Source organism: Zychaea mexicana, assembly GCF_025766255.1.
Source record: "Zychaea mexicana strain RSA 1403 chromosome Unknown BDB00scaffold_77, whole genome shotgun sequence".
NCBI lineage: Eukaryota > Fungi > Mucoromycota > Mucoromycetes > Mucorales > Lichtheimiaceae > Zychaea > Zychaea mexicana.
The window spans coordinates 172,315-190,973 of NW_026516740.1; the positions used below are offsets into that span (position 1 = coordinate 172,315).

Here is an 18,659-nt window from a genome sequence, read left to right on the forward strand (position 1 = left end):
GTCGTCGCTTTCGGTTTCAGATTCTTCTTCCATGTCGGATTCGTCGGATTCTTCGTATAATGTTATACGCGGTTCTTGGTAACGTTGTGTCTTCTTGCTGGGCATTTCTCGAACGTATGTAAGTGGTGCACAGGATTGCTGTCCCTTATAGTTGACGGTGATGGTTGCATCCTCAAAATTTATCTTTGCTTTTACAAGATCCAAGAAGTTTGTTCCAATAATGAGTGATACTGGGCAATTACCTAATACTTCGACTGTAATAGGCACTTCAAGGAAATTGCCAACTTGAATTTTGAAGTCTCGAATTACTCCTTGGGAGGCTTGAAACTTCCCGTTGCCCAAAGTAACACTGTGTTTGACGGTCCATCAATCTTTAGACTTAATGTGTCCGCAAGCATTCTTGATATGCAGGTTTTGGCTGCTCCTGTATCAATAAGTGTTTCAACTGGATGTCCTTTCAGATGAAAATTTGTGTATGCTGCAGTTGAGTCTAGATTTGGCTTCAGTTCCAATATGTTTAGAGATTTATCTTTTCTTCTGCGTACAGCAGTGAAGCTATGTAGGTCTCGTCTAAATTTAGGACAAGCCTTGATAAGTTCTCCGATTTTTATTTGGGCTGTTATGTTGGATACATCTTCTACAATATCGTAGTCGATAATTGGTTTCGTTCTAGGCGCGCGTCGTGGCTTTGGTTTTCTTGCTTCGTCGATGTTGTTCTTCCGTATAGGTTCCTTTCCTTTGTTCGGGGATCTGTCTATTTCCATCGGTCGTTCAACTGGTCGATCCGTCATCGTTTGGTCATTCCTAGTAGTATCCATTGGTGTAGCCATCTCTCTTGGTATAGCCTGTGATTGATTCGTCGGCTCATTGGTTCTTGAAGATGATGGTCGTTTGTTGACTTCCTGTTCCTGGAATTGTACTCGTCGTTGTCGTTTCTTTGCTGGATCGGGTTTGTCTGCGTGTACAATTTTGTTGACTTTTGATCCTGATCTCAGGCTCATACTTCGTCGTTTTTCAGTGTTTTCTAAGCTCAAGGGTCGCTTTTGTACAGTGTATAAGTCTTGAGCGTTGTTATATTCTCGATGTTGCAGATCGGATTTGCTTTTGCTTTTGGTTGTTTTTCGGTTCCTTGCGGGTTTGTTATAGTTGGTGGGGGCGTTCAGTTGACCGCGTCTCTCATGAGCAACTGGCCCTAGTAGTTTTTTGGCTTGTTGTATCCTTGAGATTCTTCGTAATACTGGTCGTCGTAGTATTCTTCTTCTGAATGCCAATAATCGTCAACATCGTCGTAGTAGTCCTCTTGGTATCGATCTTCTAAATGTGCGAAATTGCTGTACACATTGGGTCGGCTATTACTGTTCGGTCGATCTTCTTTTGGTGTTCTCATGGCAGGTTCCTCGTTCTGGTTGGGTCTTCCGTTCGACTGCCTTTGATCGTGGTCCTTTTGTTGTTGTGGACGTCCGTTGTTATGGCTTTGTGGCTGTTGATATTGTCGCTGGTTGTTGTTGTAGTAAGGTCGGCGGTCTTGATATGGGCGTTGTCTTTCATTCCCATTTTGCTGGTCATTGTAGTTTTGTCGTCGACCTGGTTGGTAAGGGTATCGTCTTTCTTGACTTCGAGGTGGATAGCTTGGTCTTCGTGCATTGTAGTTGGCATTGTTTTGCTGAACCATGTTGCTTCTTTGTTGTGATCTGAAGGCAATTCGCGCTGCTGTTGCAGGGGAGTATCCTGCCTCAACCAGTTGTTCGATCTTTTCATCTAAGATTTGATCTTCTTCCGTGTCTAGTTGGTTGTGGGGTTCACCCATTACGGCGAGCGTCTGGCCGTCTCTTCGTCTTTGGTTTACTCTGCGAATGCTTCCGTTGTCTCTTTCAGCATTCCAGTATCCTTCAGCGTATTGAAGTACCAATTCGTGCGTCAATGCGCAGCTTCTAATGCAATGCTTTCTGATCTCGGGTAGTAATCCAGCTTTGAATCGAGATTGTACTTGGCTTGCTTCCGTGATGCCTGCTTCATGAGCTGCTTCACGTAGTCTTCCGAGGAAAGATCTGGGGCTTTCATCGATCTTCTGCATTATGGTGTAGAAGTGTTCGCGGAATCGTTGGATGTCATATTCAGTTACGTAGTTGTCTTCGAGCAAATCTAATGCTGCTGTAACTGTGACGGGGGAGTTGTTCTCATCTCTTTCTTCCTGTAATTCAGGCAAGACTTGAGTTTGATAATAGGTTAAAGCCGGTCCTTGCAATACTCCTTGCAAAATTTCTAGTCGTCTTGTCTCCGATTGAGCGCCTGTGACGAGTATGTAAGAAGTAAACGCACGACGAAATGTGCGGAAACTCTCATGCTCGAATCCACTGTAAGTCAGCCAATGAGGGGGCATGGAAGAGCGTGTGCTGTCGTCCAACAGAGTAAGTTCGTCTCGCACGTTGTTTGTTTGGAAAGCTCCTGGCATGTATTTTTGCATCTTGACTTGTCTTCTTGTCTTTGATAGATATCCGATCGGGCAGGTAGTTCTTGTCCTTGTGATTGTTTCGTGGGAATGCCTTGAAGTAGGATGTTCTTGAGATCGTTATCCTTGGTAATTATCTCGTTTTGTGCTTGTTATCCCTCTAGTGAGCACCAGATGTGTTACGGTGAATTTGGGGTATTCCAGGTAGTTGCGTAACGGTTTATGTGTATGTTTTGTAGTGAGCACCAGTAATAATATCGTTTATTACAGACGGGTTGTGAAGTGATATGAGTGTAAAGTAAGGTAAAAATGTGTATGGGTTGTATCCAAGGTTGTAAATAGTAGTGAGCTGTTGTCTTGATTAAGCTCAGTGAGTAGAAATGAGGATCAGGGATGTTACGTCTGTCCAAAATTAATGAGGAATAAGGATCAGGAATGTTACGTCTGTCCAAGTAAATGAGAAATAAGAGCAGGAATGTTACGTCTGGTCTTAATAGAAGAGTTTATTTAGCTTCAGTTAAGAGCAATAAACAATATGTAAGTTAAAACAAGCCGTGTTTAGGTCTTGAGTGATTGAAAACAACACTTGAAAAGTTAAGTCAAAAGTGGGAGGTAGAAATTCAATGTCTTTATTCAAATAAAAATGATGGGGTATTTATATCTTTCTGGTTATTTAATAATGTCTAAGATAATTCATGCTGCGGTTGCTGCGGTTGCTGCGGTAACTTGCTGTTACTGCGGATGCTGCGGTAGTTGTTGTTACTGCGGATGCTGCGGTAGTTGTTGTTACTGCGGATGCTGCGGTAATGCTCTTATTCAACAAGCTGTTCATCGAATCTTTACAAGGTAAAGGGTTCGTTCTATTTATAGTTGTTCCTTTTGATAATTTGGGGGTGCAAGAGAGTTGTAGAGTTGCTGCGGTTGCTGCGGTAGTTACGTATTGTATTCTGATTGCCGCTTGGTGTGTGTTTCTTTTGTATGTTTGGTTTATCTGTTATGGGTGGTTCTCGGGGTAACAATACGATGGATTCAGGAACAGTACAGGCTGATGTTTTGGAAATGTTCTGGTTTTCATCGAGAAAGGGCTGTATGGCTTGAAGGAGTTTGTTGCGTTCTTCAGGTGTGCTATATGGAGAGTTGTTTGGTGTTGGTACATCTTTACCGCTCTCCAGGTCAATTTTCTTTTCGGTGGAATTATCTATTTCATCCCATTTATGGGCAACGCCCTGTAGGAAGATTCCGAGTTTAGGCAAAAGGTCTGAGCCAATGTATAGTTCGATATTGTCTTCCAGTTCCATTACTTCAAACGCGTGTGATGTGTGTAACCCATTATATTTTATTTGTTTGGTTTCGGTGATTCCGATGCGGTCAATATACATGTTTTTTGCAGCTAAGTGTAGTTTGCCCTTTGCAGGCGAATACGACCATGAATGTTTACTGATGAGTTTGATACTTATAGCAGACGCTTCACAACCAGTATCTATATAGCCCATGAATTTCTTGTTTTCTATTAAGATAGGTGTATATAGAGAATATGGTTTGTCTGTGAGTAGCTCGTTTGGAGGGTCACGTTTGGAGGATCTGATAGTTTTGTTTGTGTTTTGCTTACAGTGTTCGTTTTCTTTTGCGAATTCGAGGTCGACCATGTCTTCGACAAGGTCGTCAAGCTCGGAATCGCTGGCGTTTCCGCCGTTGTTTGATTGTTCTGTGCGCATGACTGCGCGAATTCTTGGACCTGAGGAGGCGCCGGTGTTGCTGTTGTTATTGCTGCTGCTTTCTTTCGCCTTGTGTTCGTAGAATTCTGGGCATTTGTGTCCAACTGACCATGGCTTCTTGCACCATTTACAATTGTTGGTGGCAGTCATTTTGCCCAATTTTTTGCACTCGGCAGACGAATGATGAGCGCTGGGCCCATGGTATGAACAACCAACAGGACGGTGACTTTGCGAGCCTGTGGGTGTGTTTGATGAGTTTGTGTGTGTGCGGCGACGTGAGTGCGCGCGCGAGGAGGAATCCTCTGCAGCGTACGACTGCTGGTGAGTGCGCTTGTGCACGGACACGGCTTGGGCGATCTCTAGGGCGGCAGAGACGGACTTCGGCAACTTCTTTCCTTTGCGGTTGTGCCAGGCGACCAACGTGTTTTCGCGAATGTGCGGCAGTAGCGAGGCCAGGAAGCGCAGGGCTAATTGTTGGCTATCCGTTATTTCTGCCTCGCGGGCAGCGGCGAGGAACCTCGTACTATAGTCGAGCGTACTTTCGTTGCTGCGCATGGTCATCGTGAACACCTCGGTGGCCTTGGCAATGATTCGATCAGATGACTCGAAGTGATGAAGGAATGTTTTCTTGGCCTTTTTCCATGACAGTCCCTTGCCCTTAAGCTCTCTTTCAACCCAGGCGTCATGGTCCTGGTGAATGGCGAGGGGGAGCCACTTTTCCCAGTCGCAGTCCAGATCACCTTCCATGGCGGACAATGCGAGCTCGAAGGTACGAGCGAAATGGCTTGGTGAGCTAAATACTTCCTTGTTGTGGCGCCAAATATGCGCACCGGAGAGCTGGAATACGGGTAAGTCCTTGTATGTCATTCGGCACGCGGGTTTCTTCTGCGTTGGTGCCTGTTCTGTTTCCTTGCCAGGTTGGTTATCCGCAGTCAGGTCCTTCAGGAGGTCTTGGAAGCGGTGGAGGTTTGCTTGAGCTTTTTTGATCCGAGAAGTCAGGGTCTTGCGCTCTTCATCGGCATCGTTCTTGGTGAGGGCGTGTGCGAGGCTGATGCCGAGTTCGCCAATGCGTTTCTTGTAGAAGTTGATGGACTTCTCGAAGACCACTTGGGGGTCGGCGTGCTCGGACTCCAGCGAACCTTGAAGATCGAGCTCTTGGTACTCGACGCCTTCCATTTCCGAGTTGGCTTGGGCCGGCGAGGATGTTTGTTCTTGGTTGATTTGGGGTTCATCGTCGGCACGGGGAGAAGAGGGGGTGGAGGTTTGTTGGTTGCTGTTGTTCATGGTAGATAATTCAAGTGAAAAAAAAATGTGGTATGAAAAGTGTTAGGTGAGATATTAGGAGACTGTAGAAGCACTTGAGAATCTTGGTAGGGTCTTTATTCAGGGTCAATTTTTCCATTCAGGGATGTTACTAATGACTTTTGATACTACTATTTATACTGTTTGAAAGGATTACGTGATGGTGATTACTAGACGTTTTCCCATGGGTTAACTTTGTTAAGGAGAATAAATGGTTATTTTACGATGTCGGGCAATATGGAGAATATTATGCGTGTGAGTCTTGATCCATGAAATTGGTGTAACAATGTATATGAGAGGATCGTTATAGCAGTGCTTAGAATACGACATACTCTAGTAGTGAAAGCGATGAATCAATTTCATCAGAAGAAAGTGATGATGAAGAATCCTCGGGAGAAGAGGAGATCGAACAAACAAGACATGCAGAATTCTTTCTAAACGATGACCGCCAACGTTACAAACCGAATGTCAAGGAATGGACAGCTGCCGATGGATCACCCTGTTTTGAAGTCGAAACAGCCGAGGGATTCACAATACCACCAAAGGGAAAAGCAAATGTCTATGGGAAATTACCTCGCACAATCTCTGCAGATGTAAACTTCTATCCGCAAATATCAGCGACTGCACCCATTGAAGCAACCAATTATCCTAGCATATGAGCCGGAGCCACAGACTGCACGATCACCCTGGAAAACTTTTCATTCTGCGAAGTAGATATCCCAAGTGGATTCTTACTAGGAGACTACATGGAGCAACATTATATACGAGACGATGCCTCCGATACAGTATACTCTGAAGACTTGAACAATGAAGAGATATATGGTTACGATATCAACCTGCAATACCCATATCCAACACTGCAACGACAAGGAGCCCGATACGAGGAAGAGTTATTCTTCTTGGATCACGGTGCACAATCATCTACATTACTGGAGACCAGGAACATCGAGCCGAATAACACCATAGAAGTTTGGTCGAGAGAGAACATTACTATACCCGCCGATTGTACCACTCAAGTGCACGGTAGATTTCTCAGACCCACAACGAAACCACTATATTTTGTACCAGAACAAGGAGTCCACCCTGCAGAAACAAGACATGAACACTTCTGCCCAGACATAGAATAAGGAGCCACAACCTTCACCATCACGATCAAAAATAATCTGCATTTACAATTGTTTATTTCACCACCGAGCTTTATTGGCACCTTTCATGAAATACAAGACAATGCAGACCCCGGAATAGAAACACCAATGGTGAACCGAACCGAATCCAACAAAGATATTCCAACACCGACCCCGTTAACCGAAGAACAATTAAAGTTACTCAACATACCTGACATCCCTGATGACCACGATGGAAAGCTACGAAAAGCCTTTCTCGAACTCGTACGACAATATCAAGACTGCTTTGCCTGGACAGACGACGATCTTGGATGTACCGACCTATTGGAACATAAGATCACTCTAAAGAAGGACGCGATACCAGTAGCCTCCAAACCCTACACACTAGCACCTGTAGAAGCTGCTGCACTGAAAAAGGAACTCGATCGATACTGCCGCCTCGGAATAATACGACCATCCAACTCACCCTGGGCCGCACCTGTCATGCTCATCAAGAAAAAGGACAACAAATCATACAGATTCATTGCCGACATGCGAGGGTTAAATAAATCATCCATACGATCGGCGACATACGTAGACAACTTTTGGCAGGAAATACAAGCTGCAGGACAATCCCGGATTTTTTCAAGCCTTGACTTAAAGGATGGATACTTCCAAGTAAAACTCGCCGAACAAAGCAAACCGCTAACGGCTTTCTCTACAAAATTTGGAGCATATGAGTTCAACCGACTACCACAAGGATACCACGCCGCACCATCTGTCTTCGTAACCCTAGTACGACTAGCATTCCAAAAAGAAGAAGACATACTTTGTCGATACCTGGATGACTTGAACGTACATTCAAAAACAACTGAGGACCATCTTGAACACCTTCGCCGAGTATTTGAATGTTTATGAAATGCTTGACTAAAACTTGGAGTTAAAAAATGTTGGTTTTTCAAAACTGATATTTCATTCCTTGGACACATCATCACTGGAGAAGGAATTTGCGTAGATGAAGCACGCACCAAGAAAATTCGAGAATTACCTATACCGAAAACTGTGACACAGCTGAAGTCCTTTTTAGGCTCACGACCAGATTTCCATAGACCTTTCATACTGAGAGTAGATGCATCAAAGGAAGCATTTGGCGCAGCATTAATGCAAAAGGACGACCAAGGAAAAGAGAGAGTAATATCTTACCACTCACGCGTCACCACAAAAGGAGAAAAGAACTATAGCAGTTCCTGATTAGAGACGGCATGTCTTGTCTGGAGTGCAAGACTCTTGAAACCATTCTTGTTGAACAAATTCGACGTGTATTGTGACCACAGCGCACTACGTGGAATATTAAACCAGAAAGAACCAACAGGCATAATGGCCAGGTGGATTGAGACACTGAGTGAATACGAATTCGACGTACATTACAAGAGCGCCCACCAAAACCGAAACGTTGACTTCCTCAGCAGACTACCAGGATTTGGAGAAACCACGAACAGCAAATTCGACCGTTGCCTACGATTCAAATGCGGAAATTTCGAAGATGTTGAACTGGAGAAAAAACAAGAAGAAAAGACGACGACTGACGAACCAATACAGCAAGACGAGAACACACCAAAAATAACCGAAGTCACCAACACAGGACATTCCAAACGCCGCGAACAAATCTAAAGATTCCAGACTACAACAACTGCATAACACTTGAAACACTGAACACAATCAATCAACGTACCACAAAGCCAACCGGACGCCGATCACAAACTGATTATCAACACATCACGAAACAACACTAATAGCAACATACCAACGTCGATCACAACACTATTACACCATCACCCCGCACAAAGCTTATTTTGAAACATTCTCAAATTACTCGACGACATACAATTACATCTACTATGTCACAACCAAAATCACAATGGATAACAACATATACAACGGACTCAAGTATTATCTTGAAACACTCGAATACCCACCAACTAGTAGCAAGGAACTACGGAAAACAATTCGCACTCAAAACGAACACTATATCGTTATAAATGGAAAACTCTACCGCAAAGGATCCACGCCAAAAATGATCCTACAGAGGAGCGAGATCAAAGATGCAATCTGGATGGTACACAAACATCCTTTTGGGGGACATTTTGCATTCCAAAATACACTATTCAAGCTAAAAACAAAATACTACTGGAGAGGAATGGCGCAAGACGTAAAACAATTCATCGCACAATGCGACCGGTGTCACCAACACAAGAAACCCATCAACCAAGAAAAACTATACCCGATTCCTGTTTCGAACATTCCGTTTGAGAACGTGCATATCGATATCAAACATCTACCAACAGCCCAGAGCCTACATCGCTATATCATTGTAGCTATTTGTTCTTTCAGCAAATATGTCGAAGCACGTGCCTTACAAGTGGCAAATGCAGCAGAAGTTTCTCTGTTTGTTTACGAATGTGTCATTACTATACATAGCTGCCCACGTGTTTTGTGCTCAGACAACGGCTTACCTATCCAAAACAACCTTGTAAATGCCGTCTGCAAGCAATACGGCATCGAACATCGACTCACATCACCATATCATCCACAAGCGAACGGACTAGTCGAACGATTCAATCGGTCGGAGTCATGTTGAAAAGACTCAATAAAGAAGAAAAGAAGAACTGGCCAATGTACCTACCTGCACTACTATTCGCATACCGCAGCATTCGACAAGAAACGACGAAGAGATCTCCATTTTACTTGATCTACGGACGAGAACCACATACACCTTTTGACCGACACGTGCAACCACAAACAAACATTGCAGATCTCCTGGAAGAGGATGATGAGCGCGACGAAGATACGATCATACTCGACTTATTTGAGGAACATATCACAAGACTCAATACAATAAGAGAAGAAGCGATTGATACAATCAAAAGTGCACAAGCGGCACAGAAACGGAGAATCGAAAAGAAATTACTGCAGCAAGGCAAGGAACTGAAACGCCCTTTCCAAATTGGAGATACTGTTCAAGTATACCAAAATTACTTGGAAGGAAATTGGGCAGGACGCCTAGAAGATCTATGGGAAGGACCATTCTTGATTCACAAGGTCAACAAACGCGGTACCTATCGATTAAAAACGATGCAAGGAAGATTCTTACCGAACCCCTACCATGGAAACCGATTGCGCTCTTATACTTTACCTGATACCGAGTACCGAGCCCCAATATCTCAGGCATCGCTGCACCTCATTACCGACGAGATCGAAGCAGTACCACCACAAGAAGATGTATCAGAATCAGACCAAGACGAAACAACACAGACGATGCCGCAGCAAGGAAAATCGAGAAGGACTAAAACTGCAGGAAATCGGAGAAAAACAAAGAAAAAGAAGAAAAGAGATAGTAGCTATCGACCTACTAGAGGACGTTCATAGAACAATAACTCTGAAATATAAACGTGCATGCATAAAAAAAGAATTTATACACTTGAAAAAGAACATATTATAAAATAGAGAAAAGACTGTAAAAGAAAAAAAAACATATAAAAGAGAAGACAAAGAAAAGGAAAAGGAGAGAAAATAACCACTATCATATTGCAAACATGAACAACAACAACAACAACATTAATCAAAACAACACTGGAATCAACATTGCTGCCCCGTGGACACATGAAACCACAACAGAACATCACAACCTGGACGGATGGGGATCATCACCCACGCATATTTTAAACATGAATGAAGGCGGATGGGGCCCAAACCCGAGCCCAAGTAGCCACGGAACTGACCCCATGGACATTGACGAGCAATCGACTGCGTCGACATTACCAACACCAACACCACAACCAATGGAAAGCGCGTTCGAAAGGATATCGACCCTCGTACAAGAGAGCCCGCACATACATACTGAACTTACAAGCTACTTTGCAGAAGCCACTACGCTCTTGACCATGAGGGAGTATGTCAACGAAAGATTAATGCTACTGGCGGGCCGTACAAATAGGCTTGTAGCGAGGTGCCGCATCCGGCCTCAGGCATATTTTACAGAGGATCAAGTGAGATCTATCGTCCTGAATATTATCCTACAAAATACATTCACTTGGATACCCACAAATACATACTGCCGAGATTGTTGCCACCTCATGTTTGGCAATCGCCAAGAAGGGTCTGAATAGACGACTCTGGAATAGTAACCTTGCTGTAACCCAAAAAAAAAAAAAAACAAAAACAAAAATGTAAAAAAAAAAAAATAATCATATAACACAAAAAACTCCCACAAAACATTCTTATTACATATCACATATCTATCTATCAACTGTACCACACTCATACACACATATACATCTTATACACAAATTAATATTCAAATTGGTTACAGCATTAAAAGGGAAAACTAGTCATACACATATACAAACACACAACAACTATTCCAATGACACCAAGAGACAATCCAAGTAAAAGGATGGAGCACCAACATATACACAGCGTGACTTTACGATCCAAGGAACATTACAAAAGAATTACAACAAAAATACGAACGGATGGAGCGCCGACGCACATACAGAGCGACTTTACGATCCATTATACAACAATTTAAACGATGTGGGACCATCTTTTTCCGGGCCCGAGGAGGTGTGTTACCCTGAGAACCACCCATAACAGATAAACCAAACATACAAAAGAAACACACACCAAGCGGCAATCAGAATACAATACGTAACTACCGCAGCAACCGCAGCAACTCTACAACTCTCTTGCACCCCCAAATTATCAAAAGGAACAACTATAAATAGAACGAACCCTTTACCTTGTAAAGATTCGATGAACAGCTTGTTGAATAAGAGCATTACCGCAGCATCCGCAGTAACAACAACTACCGCAGCATTGGCGTTGCGCAGCAACCGCAGCAACCGCAGCAACCGCAGCATGAATTATCTTAGACATTATTAAATAACCAGAAAGATATAAATACCCCATCATTTTTATTTAAATAAAGACATTGAATTTCTACCTCCCACTTTTGACTTAACTTTTCAAGTGTTGTTTTCAATCACTCAAGACCTAAACACGGCTTGTTTTAACTTACATATTGTTTATTGCTCTTAACTGAAGCTAAATAAACTCTTCTATTAAGACCAGACGTAACATTCCTGCTCTTATTTCTCATTTACTTGGACAGACGTAACATTCCTGATCCTTATTCCTCATTCATTTTGGACAGACGTAACATCCCTGATCCTCATTTCTACTCACTGAGCTTAATCAAGACAACAGCTCCCTACTATTTACAACCTTGGACATAACCCATATACATTTTTACCTTACTTTACACTCATATCACTTCACAACCCGTCTGTAATAAACGATATTATTACTGGTGCTCACTACAAACATACACATAAACCGTTACGCAACTACCTGGAATACCCCAAATTCACCGTAACACCAGTACACATATACGCAAATTCCTTGCCACTATACTTGGGACGACTGAAACGATAGATGGAATCCTCGCACCAACCCATCAGTACAGAATGTAGTGTCTCGTATATATGCTGCTTCAATTTCCAACATGCCATTATATGCCCTTCATCTCCTTCTTTTGCATGTCTGAGGACCAACAAGCTTCGAAGCGTTGAGGACAAAAAATGGGGTTATATATACAACTTTTCAAGAAGCGGCCGTCGCCTATGGTTTTTTGGAGTCAGATCTGGAATGGAACAACTGTTTGGCTGAGGCATCCATTACCGCGCCATGCGCAGCTAGAATTCGAGCACTCTTTGTGTATATTCTCATCAATTCATCACCAACCGACCCACTTACCTTATGGAATAACCACCATGATCGAATGGCCGACGACTACTTTTTCGAAATGCGTAGAATGCTATCACTCTCCAATGAGGATGAGTTGCAACCTGATCAAATCGAGCAAAAATGCGATTGAATTCAACAGGCCACCATCTTTCCGAATTTCCCTCGATGCCACAAGACTTCATTACCAAATTAGATCGTCTGCCACTACTAGAAGCTCTGGAAATTGTAGAAAGATGCGAGTACAATATAGGGTATTAATTATTAACAATAAATTAAAAAAGGTTATAATAATTATATATAAATAATTGTTTAAAAATATATAGGAAAAAATAAAAAGTTAGACTATAATTTTTTTATTTTTGAAACTTTTAACCTTTTTTTTAACTTTTTTTTTAATTTTTTAAAATATTTAGGTTTTGTATAAACCTCTTTAAATATTTTAAAGTGATATATTTTTTAATGTTTAATGTTTAATTTAAAAAGTGGCGGAACAGTAGTGAGCATACCCTCCTCTACCCGAGGAATACTTGGACGACGGGTAGCTTGACAGTGAAAGGAATAACAAATTAATTAGCAATTTATTGCTAAATTAATTGTTATGGATTGATACTCATAGAAGTACAGCACTAGCTAATTCAAATTTTGCTTCCTATGTTAAATGAAGGCCAACATCATGCGTTCGATACCATTGCCAATGCCATCAATGCTTCTACAACTGAGTATACTTCGCGTATTTTCTGTGTCAATGGTTCTAGTGGTACAGGCAAGTCGCAGCTCTTCAAGGCACTCTTGAGCCACACTCGCTCCCACGATCAGATTGTCTTGCCTATTGCTTCTTCAGGTATTGCTGCTGTTTTGCTACCTTATGGGCGAACTGCGCATAGTCGCTTTAAAATTCCCTTAAATACCGATGAAAGCACGAGCTGTAATTTGCGTCTTGGTGGTACGCATGCATATCTCATACAGAGAGCATCGCTTATTACTTGGGATGAAGCAGTTATGTGTAGTAAGCACAATTTTGAAGCAGTCGACAGATCCTTGAGGAATATTATGGGTGCTGTAGATCCCTGCTTGGAATGTGTTTCGTTTGAAGGAAAAGTCGTTGTTTTCGGTAGTGATTTCTGCCAGCTACTCCCTGTTGTCAAAAGAGGGACATGGTCCCAAGCTGTTAGAGAATGCATTCGCTCTGCTTCTTTTTGGTCGGCAGTTCAAGTACTGCATTTGACTGTCAACATGCGAGTACTCAATGCAAGTCCTTATGCTGCAGCATTTGTCGATACCCTTCTCGCCATTAGTGATGGTCGTCCACCATTTACAACCAGCGTCGAGATACCACCAGAATGGCACATCAACATAAGCGATCCAATGTCATTGATTGACGCTATCTACCCTACTATCTGCAATCCCAATCTTCAACCACATGAGTTCAGTACCTAAGCTAGATTAGCAGCAAAAAATATCGACGTCGACATTATCAACAATACAGCATTCTCTGTTTTCCCTGGCACAGCACGTATATATAATTCGAACGACCGCGTCATTGATCACGATGACCTGGAAGCTGCTGCTGCCAACTATCCAGTTGAGTTCTTGAACAGCATTAGCGCAAGTGGTGTTCCAGCACATTTCCTATAGCTCAAAGTTGGCATGCCATTAGCTATCCTTCAGAACCTTGATCCTGACACTGGCTTATGCAGTGGTACAAAAGTGTTTGTCACTAGACTTCTTGAATGGAGTACTGGTGTTGAGAAAATTGATGAAGGATATGAAGGTACTGAGCATTATTTGCCACAGATTGATATGTGCACAACCGCAGGTGATTACCCATTCATCCTATGTCGCTGCCAATTTCCTGTCCAACCTGCATCTGTGATGACCATACATAGGGCTCAAGGTCAAACCCTTTCACATGTTGGCATCTGGCTTCAAGAAGACGTTTTTGCACATGGCCAGCTTAATGTTAATTTTTCAAGAGCAGCAAATCCTAATAACATTCGTGTCGCCATCGATCTGTCAGGATCTGTACCACTACAAAACACCAACATTGTCTACCAAGAAGTTCTCTTGCATCCGCCCACCTCTGCTCCTGAACAAGCTGAAAATTCACTACCAACCTCTCCCTCAACAATAATTACCGCATCTCCACCTCCATCACCTTAAGCCCATTTCTGCTCTTTTTCTTTTTGCTTCTAAACTCTTATTTTAACTTATTATCATATAACATATAATAGAATATTCTTACCTCTTCACAGTATTTTTTGTAAGTAGATCTGACGCGAAACAATAAAATATTGAACTACGCGAAGCTGCCGTCACCTTCCAGCTAATTACGACAAGCTGCAATAATCTACCATGATGTTTAAATGAAAGCGGATACATTGATGAACAATCAAAAATATGTAAGAGCTGTCGATAGCAGCAAATAAGTATTCCTCGCATTAATAGTGAAAATACTAGGCAAAAGTTCCTCTGTTGTCCCTTTCAAATTTGACAAACTAATGTGTAGTAGGGTTTCGTGTCATAGCAAGATTGATAATGTTTAGGGTTATATGTAGTCATAGCAATAAATAAGCTCGCGAAGCGAGCAGTTTCAGGTTTAGAAAAGGGTGTGGGGGGAACCCCCAGGAAATATCCAATCCATGGATGTTGATGCTTAATTTAAACAAAGGAGCTTAGTTACAATCATTATTATAAATTAATAATTAGTATATAACATATCTGCTCATTATAAAATTAAAATACTTACTTAATTTTTAATTTCTATACAAAAAGTTAGAACTTTAGTCCAAGTACCATGTCCATGCTCAAAAGAATTAGTGTTGTCAGTGATAAATGTATAAAATGCTACGTATACAGAAAACAAGTAAAAAGAGAAGGGTATGCTAGCAAGTGTCTATCCAAATTGATGCTTACTACATATAGCTCCAGAAATCAGTTAATGATGAAATTATATATAGATTCTGTATTTTGTAGATTGATATTATGGTAGATGAGCTAATGCATAGCAAACAGCAAATGGAAACGATCAGGTGAAGGATGTAGGAGAATTTGTACAGGTACATAATGTGTGGAATAAAAACTACAGATTATTTCTTTTTTGCTTGTCAGTACGAGTGCGGTGCTTCAGTCATTTCCAGGTGGATTGAGGAACTACTGTCGATGATTGAGAGGGTTTAGGTATCAGCTGCTAGTAACTTGAGCTTGAATGGGAAGGCAGGTCTAGAAGAGATGGTAGTAGTGGTGGATATGCTGCTGTTGCTTGGTACTATTGTGGCAGTAGAAGAGAGTAGTAATGCGGCCAATTATTGTGTGGCATATGTGGCAATGGGGATGCAGCAGGAGGATGAGCATAATAAAACGGACCATGCATCAGTTGATAATAGATACGATTTGTCTGTATACTGTTGTTATTCATTTTTGGTAAAGTTGTTGCAAATGGGTGCGCTGTTGCTGCTTGGTGTGTAGACAGGTTATTTTCAGGTAGTAATGCAGGAAATAAAAGCAAATTATCATCAGAAGGTACGACTTCTGCTTCAGCAGGTGCATGTAGTAGTGGCATCAAATTATTGTCATCCCTTCCAGGTGTTTGAAGCTGCAGTTGTATGACCAACGTTACGTTGTCATTGTTTCAGATTATTCATATGGCAAACTGGTTAGTTGTCTAAGTGCTATGATGTGTTTTTAAACACTCGATGGTTTTGTAGAAGATATCAACCCCATTCGCATGCTGTTCATTCTATTCTCGAGCAATTTGTTTCTAGGAGATTGAGCTCTGCTTGCCCAGATTACTCAATATCAAGCTCGCAAACAACATGTACTCCTTAGGTATATGGATAAGTGTACCAGTGTATTTCGTTCTAAGCTTCAATGTAATATACATGTACATTTGTCCTTGAGCAATGAAATATATATGCTTAGTTTTTGCACAAGAAATGGGTCAGAGCGGAACTTTCAAGGTCGTAATCAATTTTTTGGATATTAATATCACCAGCTGAAAGTGCAGGAAAGGAAACGATACTGAAGGATTCGTGAGTCATCTTAAGATATAAGGAGTTTTTAACAATGAGTGTCTTGGAAGGACTCTCATTATCATTCATATTAAGCAATGGCAGCTTGTCACATATCGTCTGAGTCAACCATGGATCGTAATGCCAAAAATGTGTAATACAGTGTCTGTTCTTAGACCCAACCTTGTATGTCAAAGTTATTAGATATAGTTTCTTACAACCTAAGAAGAAAAACAGTTTTACTCTGTGTTGCATACTTACATCAATGTTGTGTCGCAATCTATAGTCAGCCATTATGCAATCTGTCATTTGTAGTCCTGCACCAAAGGAACCAAACTTCCAAATTATATTCTGATGCATGCCGCCTTCTAGCGAGTTCATTCCATAGCTACAATGATACATGGGTAAGTTGTGACGATCAACACCAATTAGAAAATATAAAGAAATACCAGTTTAATCAGAGACTTCTATGGCTCTGATAGCTTCTACGCTTCCTGATCAAAGAGGGCACGTCCAGTTCGCGCCCACTGAAAAGGACCATATACGGCAAAAAAAATTTGTACAACAGGGAATAACTCCTCTGGCTGCAGTATGCTTCGTCTAACTCTTCGTAATACCTAGGCAGAATTTTTCAAAAGCATGTAGTCCCATGACAGCCCTTGGCTTCTTAAATGCTATATTGTCATAGCCAGATTTGGCTGGTCTTTCCTTTTCCCTTTTATGACACCTATCCATTATTTGAACACGTAGTCGCTTCTCGTTAACACATGATTGTCAAGACACATAGTTGTCTATTACTTGAACATGTATTAGTCTCTCATCACAACATGTAGCCATCATAGCATATGTAGCAATAATAGAAAACATATAAATATCTCCTTTGAAGAGTAATCTATAGCTACTAATTATCCTATTATATCATATAGAATAGAGATAATGAAATATGGAAAATAAAGTGGAATATTTATTTTTATATTGCTAGAAGTTAGAAATATAACGAAAATTAATCAAACCAATGTAATTAGATTTTATGTTTTCTAGAAGTGAAAAATTTAAAATTTTTATAATGGTTAATATATAAAAAATAAATAAAAATGATTTTGTGGATTGAAAATCCACTAGCAGATACAGGATTTTTTTCATCTCCTAGCGGACATTTGAACTTTTATTTAGGCAGAAGGGATTTAATTTTAGGCAGATTGGACATGAATGAAAGTTAATCTGGACATGATTAATAATTGATCTGGACATGAATGAAAATCGAGCTGGACATGAATGAAAATTGAGCTGGACATGAATAAAGATCGATCTGGACATGAATATAAAACGATCTGGACATGAATATAAATCGATCTGGACATGAGTAAAATCAACCTAGACAAAATAAAAATCATTCTGACAAGAATAATAATCAATCTAAACATGAATAATAGACAACTTGAACATAATAACAGTCAACCTGGACATAGTTTTAGTCAACTAAGACATAATAAAAGTTGAAGTAGATAATATATTAAGTGTAGCAGAGCAGAATATATGAGTACTTAAAGATCTTCAATTCAAGTCAAGACATAATAGAAGTTAAGCAGTACAAAGCCAACATCAAGATATAGTAGTATGGCTGTTTCACTCGTGACAAGAAGCTTGTAGGCAAATGTACAGGAAATGGCAAGGGTGTGTCAGAGACTCACTGTGTGCATAAGCCTATTTTGCTGCTGTGGGAACAGGGCCTGAGCGTTTCCCCTCATTTTATTTTACCCGGGTTGAGTTTGAAACAGATTGGAGGCTGGTGGCTGAGGTAGGTGGAAAGTGTGGGGTTTGTTAGCAGCAGCAGGGAGGAAAAAAACAACAACTAAAGATCCCTTTTTTTTCTCATTACCATTTGCCATGGTAAATCAACAGCTTCGACGCACACTTGTAAATGGCTCCTACTCTCTTCACGATGAATAAAAAACAAAGAAAACAAAACGGCACAACCCACGGATTTATTGAAAAACGAAATGAAGGTAACTGTTTTCTTAAAAAAAGCATGTGCAAAAAATTTATAAAGGAGTAGACCGCCATTACTGCTGCTTAAAAAAACGCTGGATAAGTGAACAAGGGAAGGAAAAGGTTATCGGTTGTGCTTGAGGTATACCTTTAGTGGAGATATGCCTATTCAGAATTACTGCTTCTTTCTCATTTTTTCTATATATACTTGATGCACTATCTTACACCAATCCAACGTCAAACTTACATGCATAATACATCGTCCTCTACCTGCACAAACCATTCGTAC

The 18,659-nt window shown here is 41.2% G+C and overlaps 3 protein-coding genes across 3 annotated transcripts; 1 reads left to right on the forward strand and 2 right to left on the reverse strand.

The window, feature by feature from the left end:
- Nucleotides 1-3,453: 3,453 nt before the first annotated feature.
- BDB00DRAFT_746257 (uncharacterized protein) lies at nt 3,454-3,855 on the reverse strand (the record flags this gene model as incomplete). The annotated part of the gene is made up of 1 exon (XM_053118544.1): nt 3,454-3,855. A coding segment is annotated over one exon (402 nt), but the record flags the coding sequence as incomplete, so codon positions are not given.
- Nucleotides 3,856-10,069: 6,214 nt separating this feature from the next.
- Nucleotides 10,070-10,770, forward strand: BDB00DRAFT_839955 (uncharacterized protein). Its single transcript, XM_053124738.1, has one exon. The coding sequence runs from the start codon at nt 10,163-10,165 to the stop codon at nt 10,733-10,735; it is 573 nt and encodes a 190-aa protein (XP_052976310.1). The 5' UTR covers nt 10,070-10,162; the 3' UTR covers nt 10,736-10,770.
- A 343-nt stretch (nt 10,771-11,113) lies between these two features.
- Nucleotides 11,114-11,442, reverse strand: BDB00DRAFT_839956 (uncharacterized protein). Its single transcript, XM_053124739.1, has one exon. It carries the CDS (start codon nt 11,405-11,407, stop codon nt 11,198-11,200), a length of 210 nt encoding a protein of 69 aa, XP_052976311.1. The 5' UTR covers nt 11,408-11,442; the 3' UTR covers nt 11,114-11,197.
- Between the last annotated feature and the right edge of the window lie 7,217 nt (nt 11,443-18,659).

What these genes read in the sequence shown, in the direction of transcription:
- BDB00DRAFT_839955 (XM_053124738.1), top strand. Translation starts at nt 10,163, where the DNA reads ATGAACAACAACAACAACAACATTAATCAAAACAACACTGGAATCAAC.
- BDB00DRAFT_839956 (XM_053124739.1), bottom strand. Translation starts at nt 11,407, where the DNA reads ATGCTCTTATTCAACAAGCTGTTCATCGAATCTTTACAAGGTAAAGGG.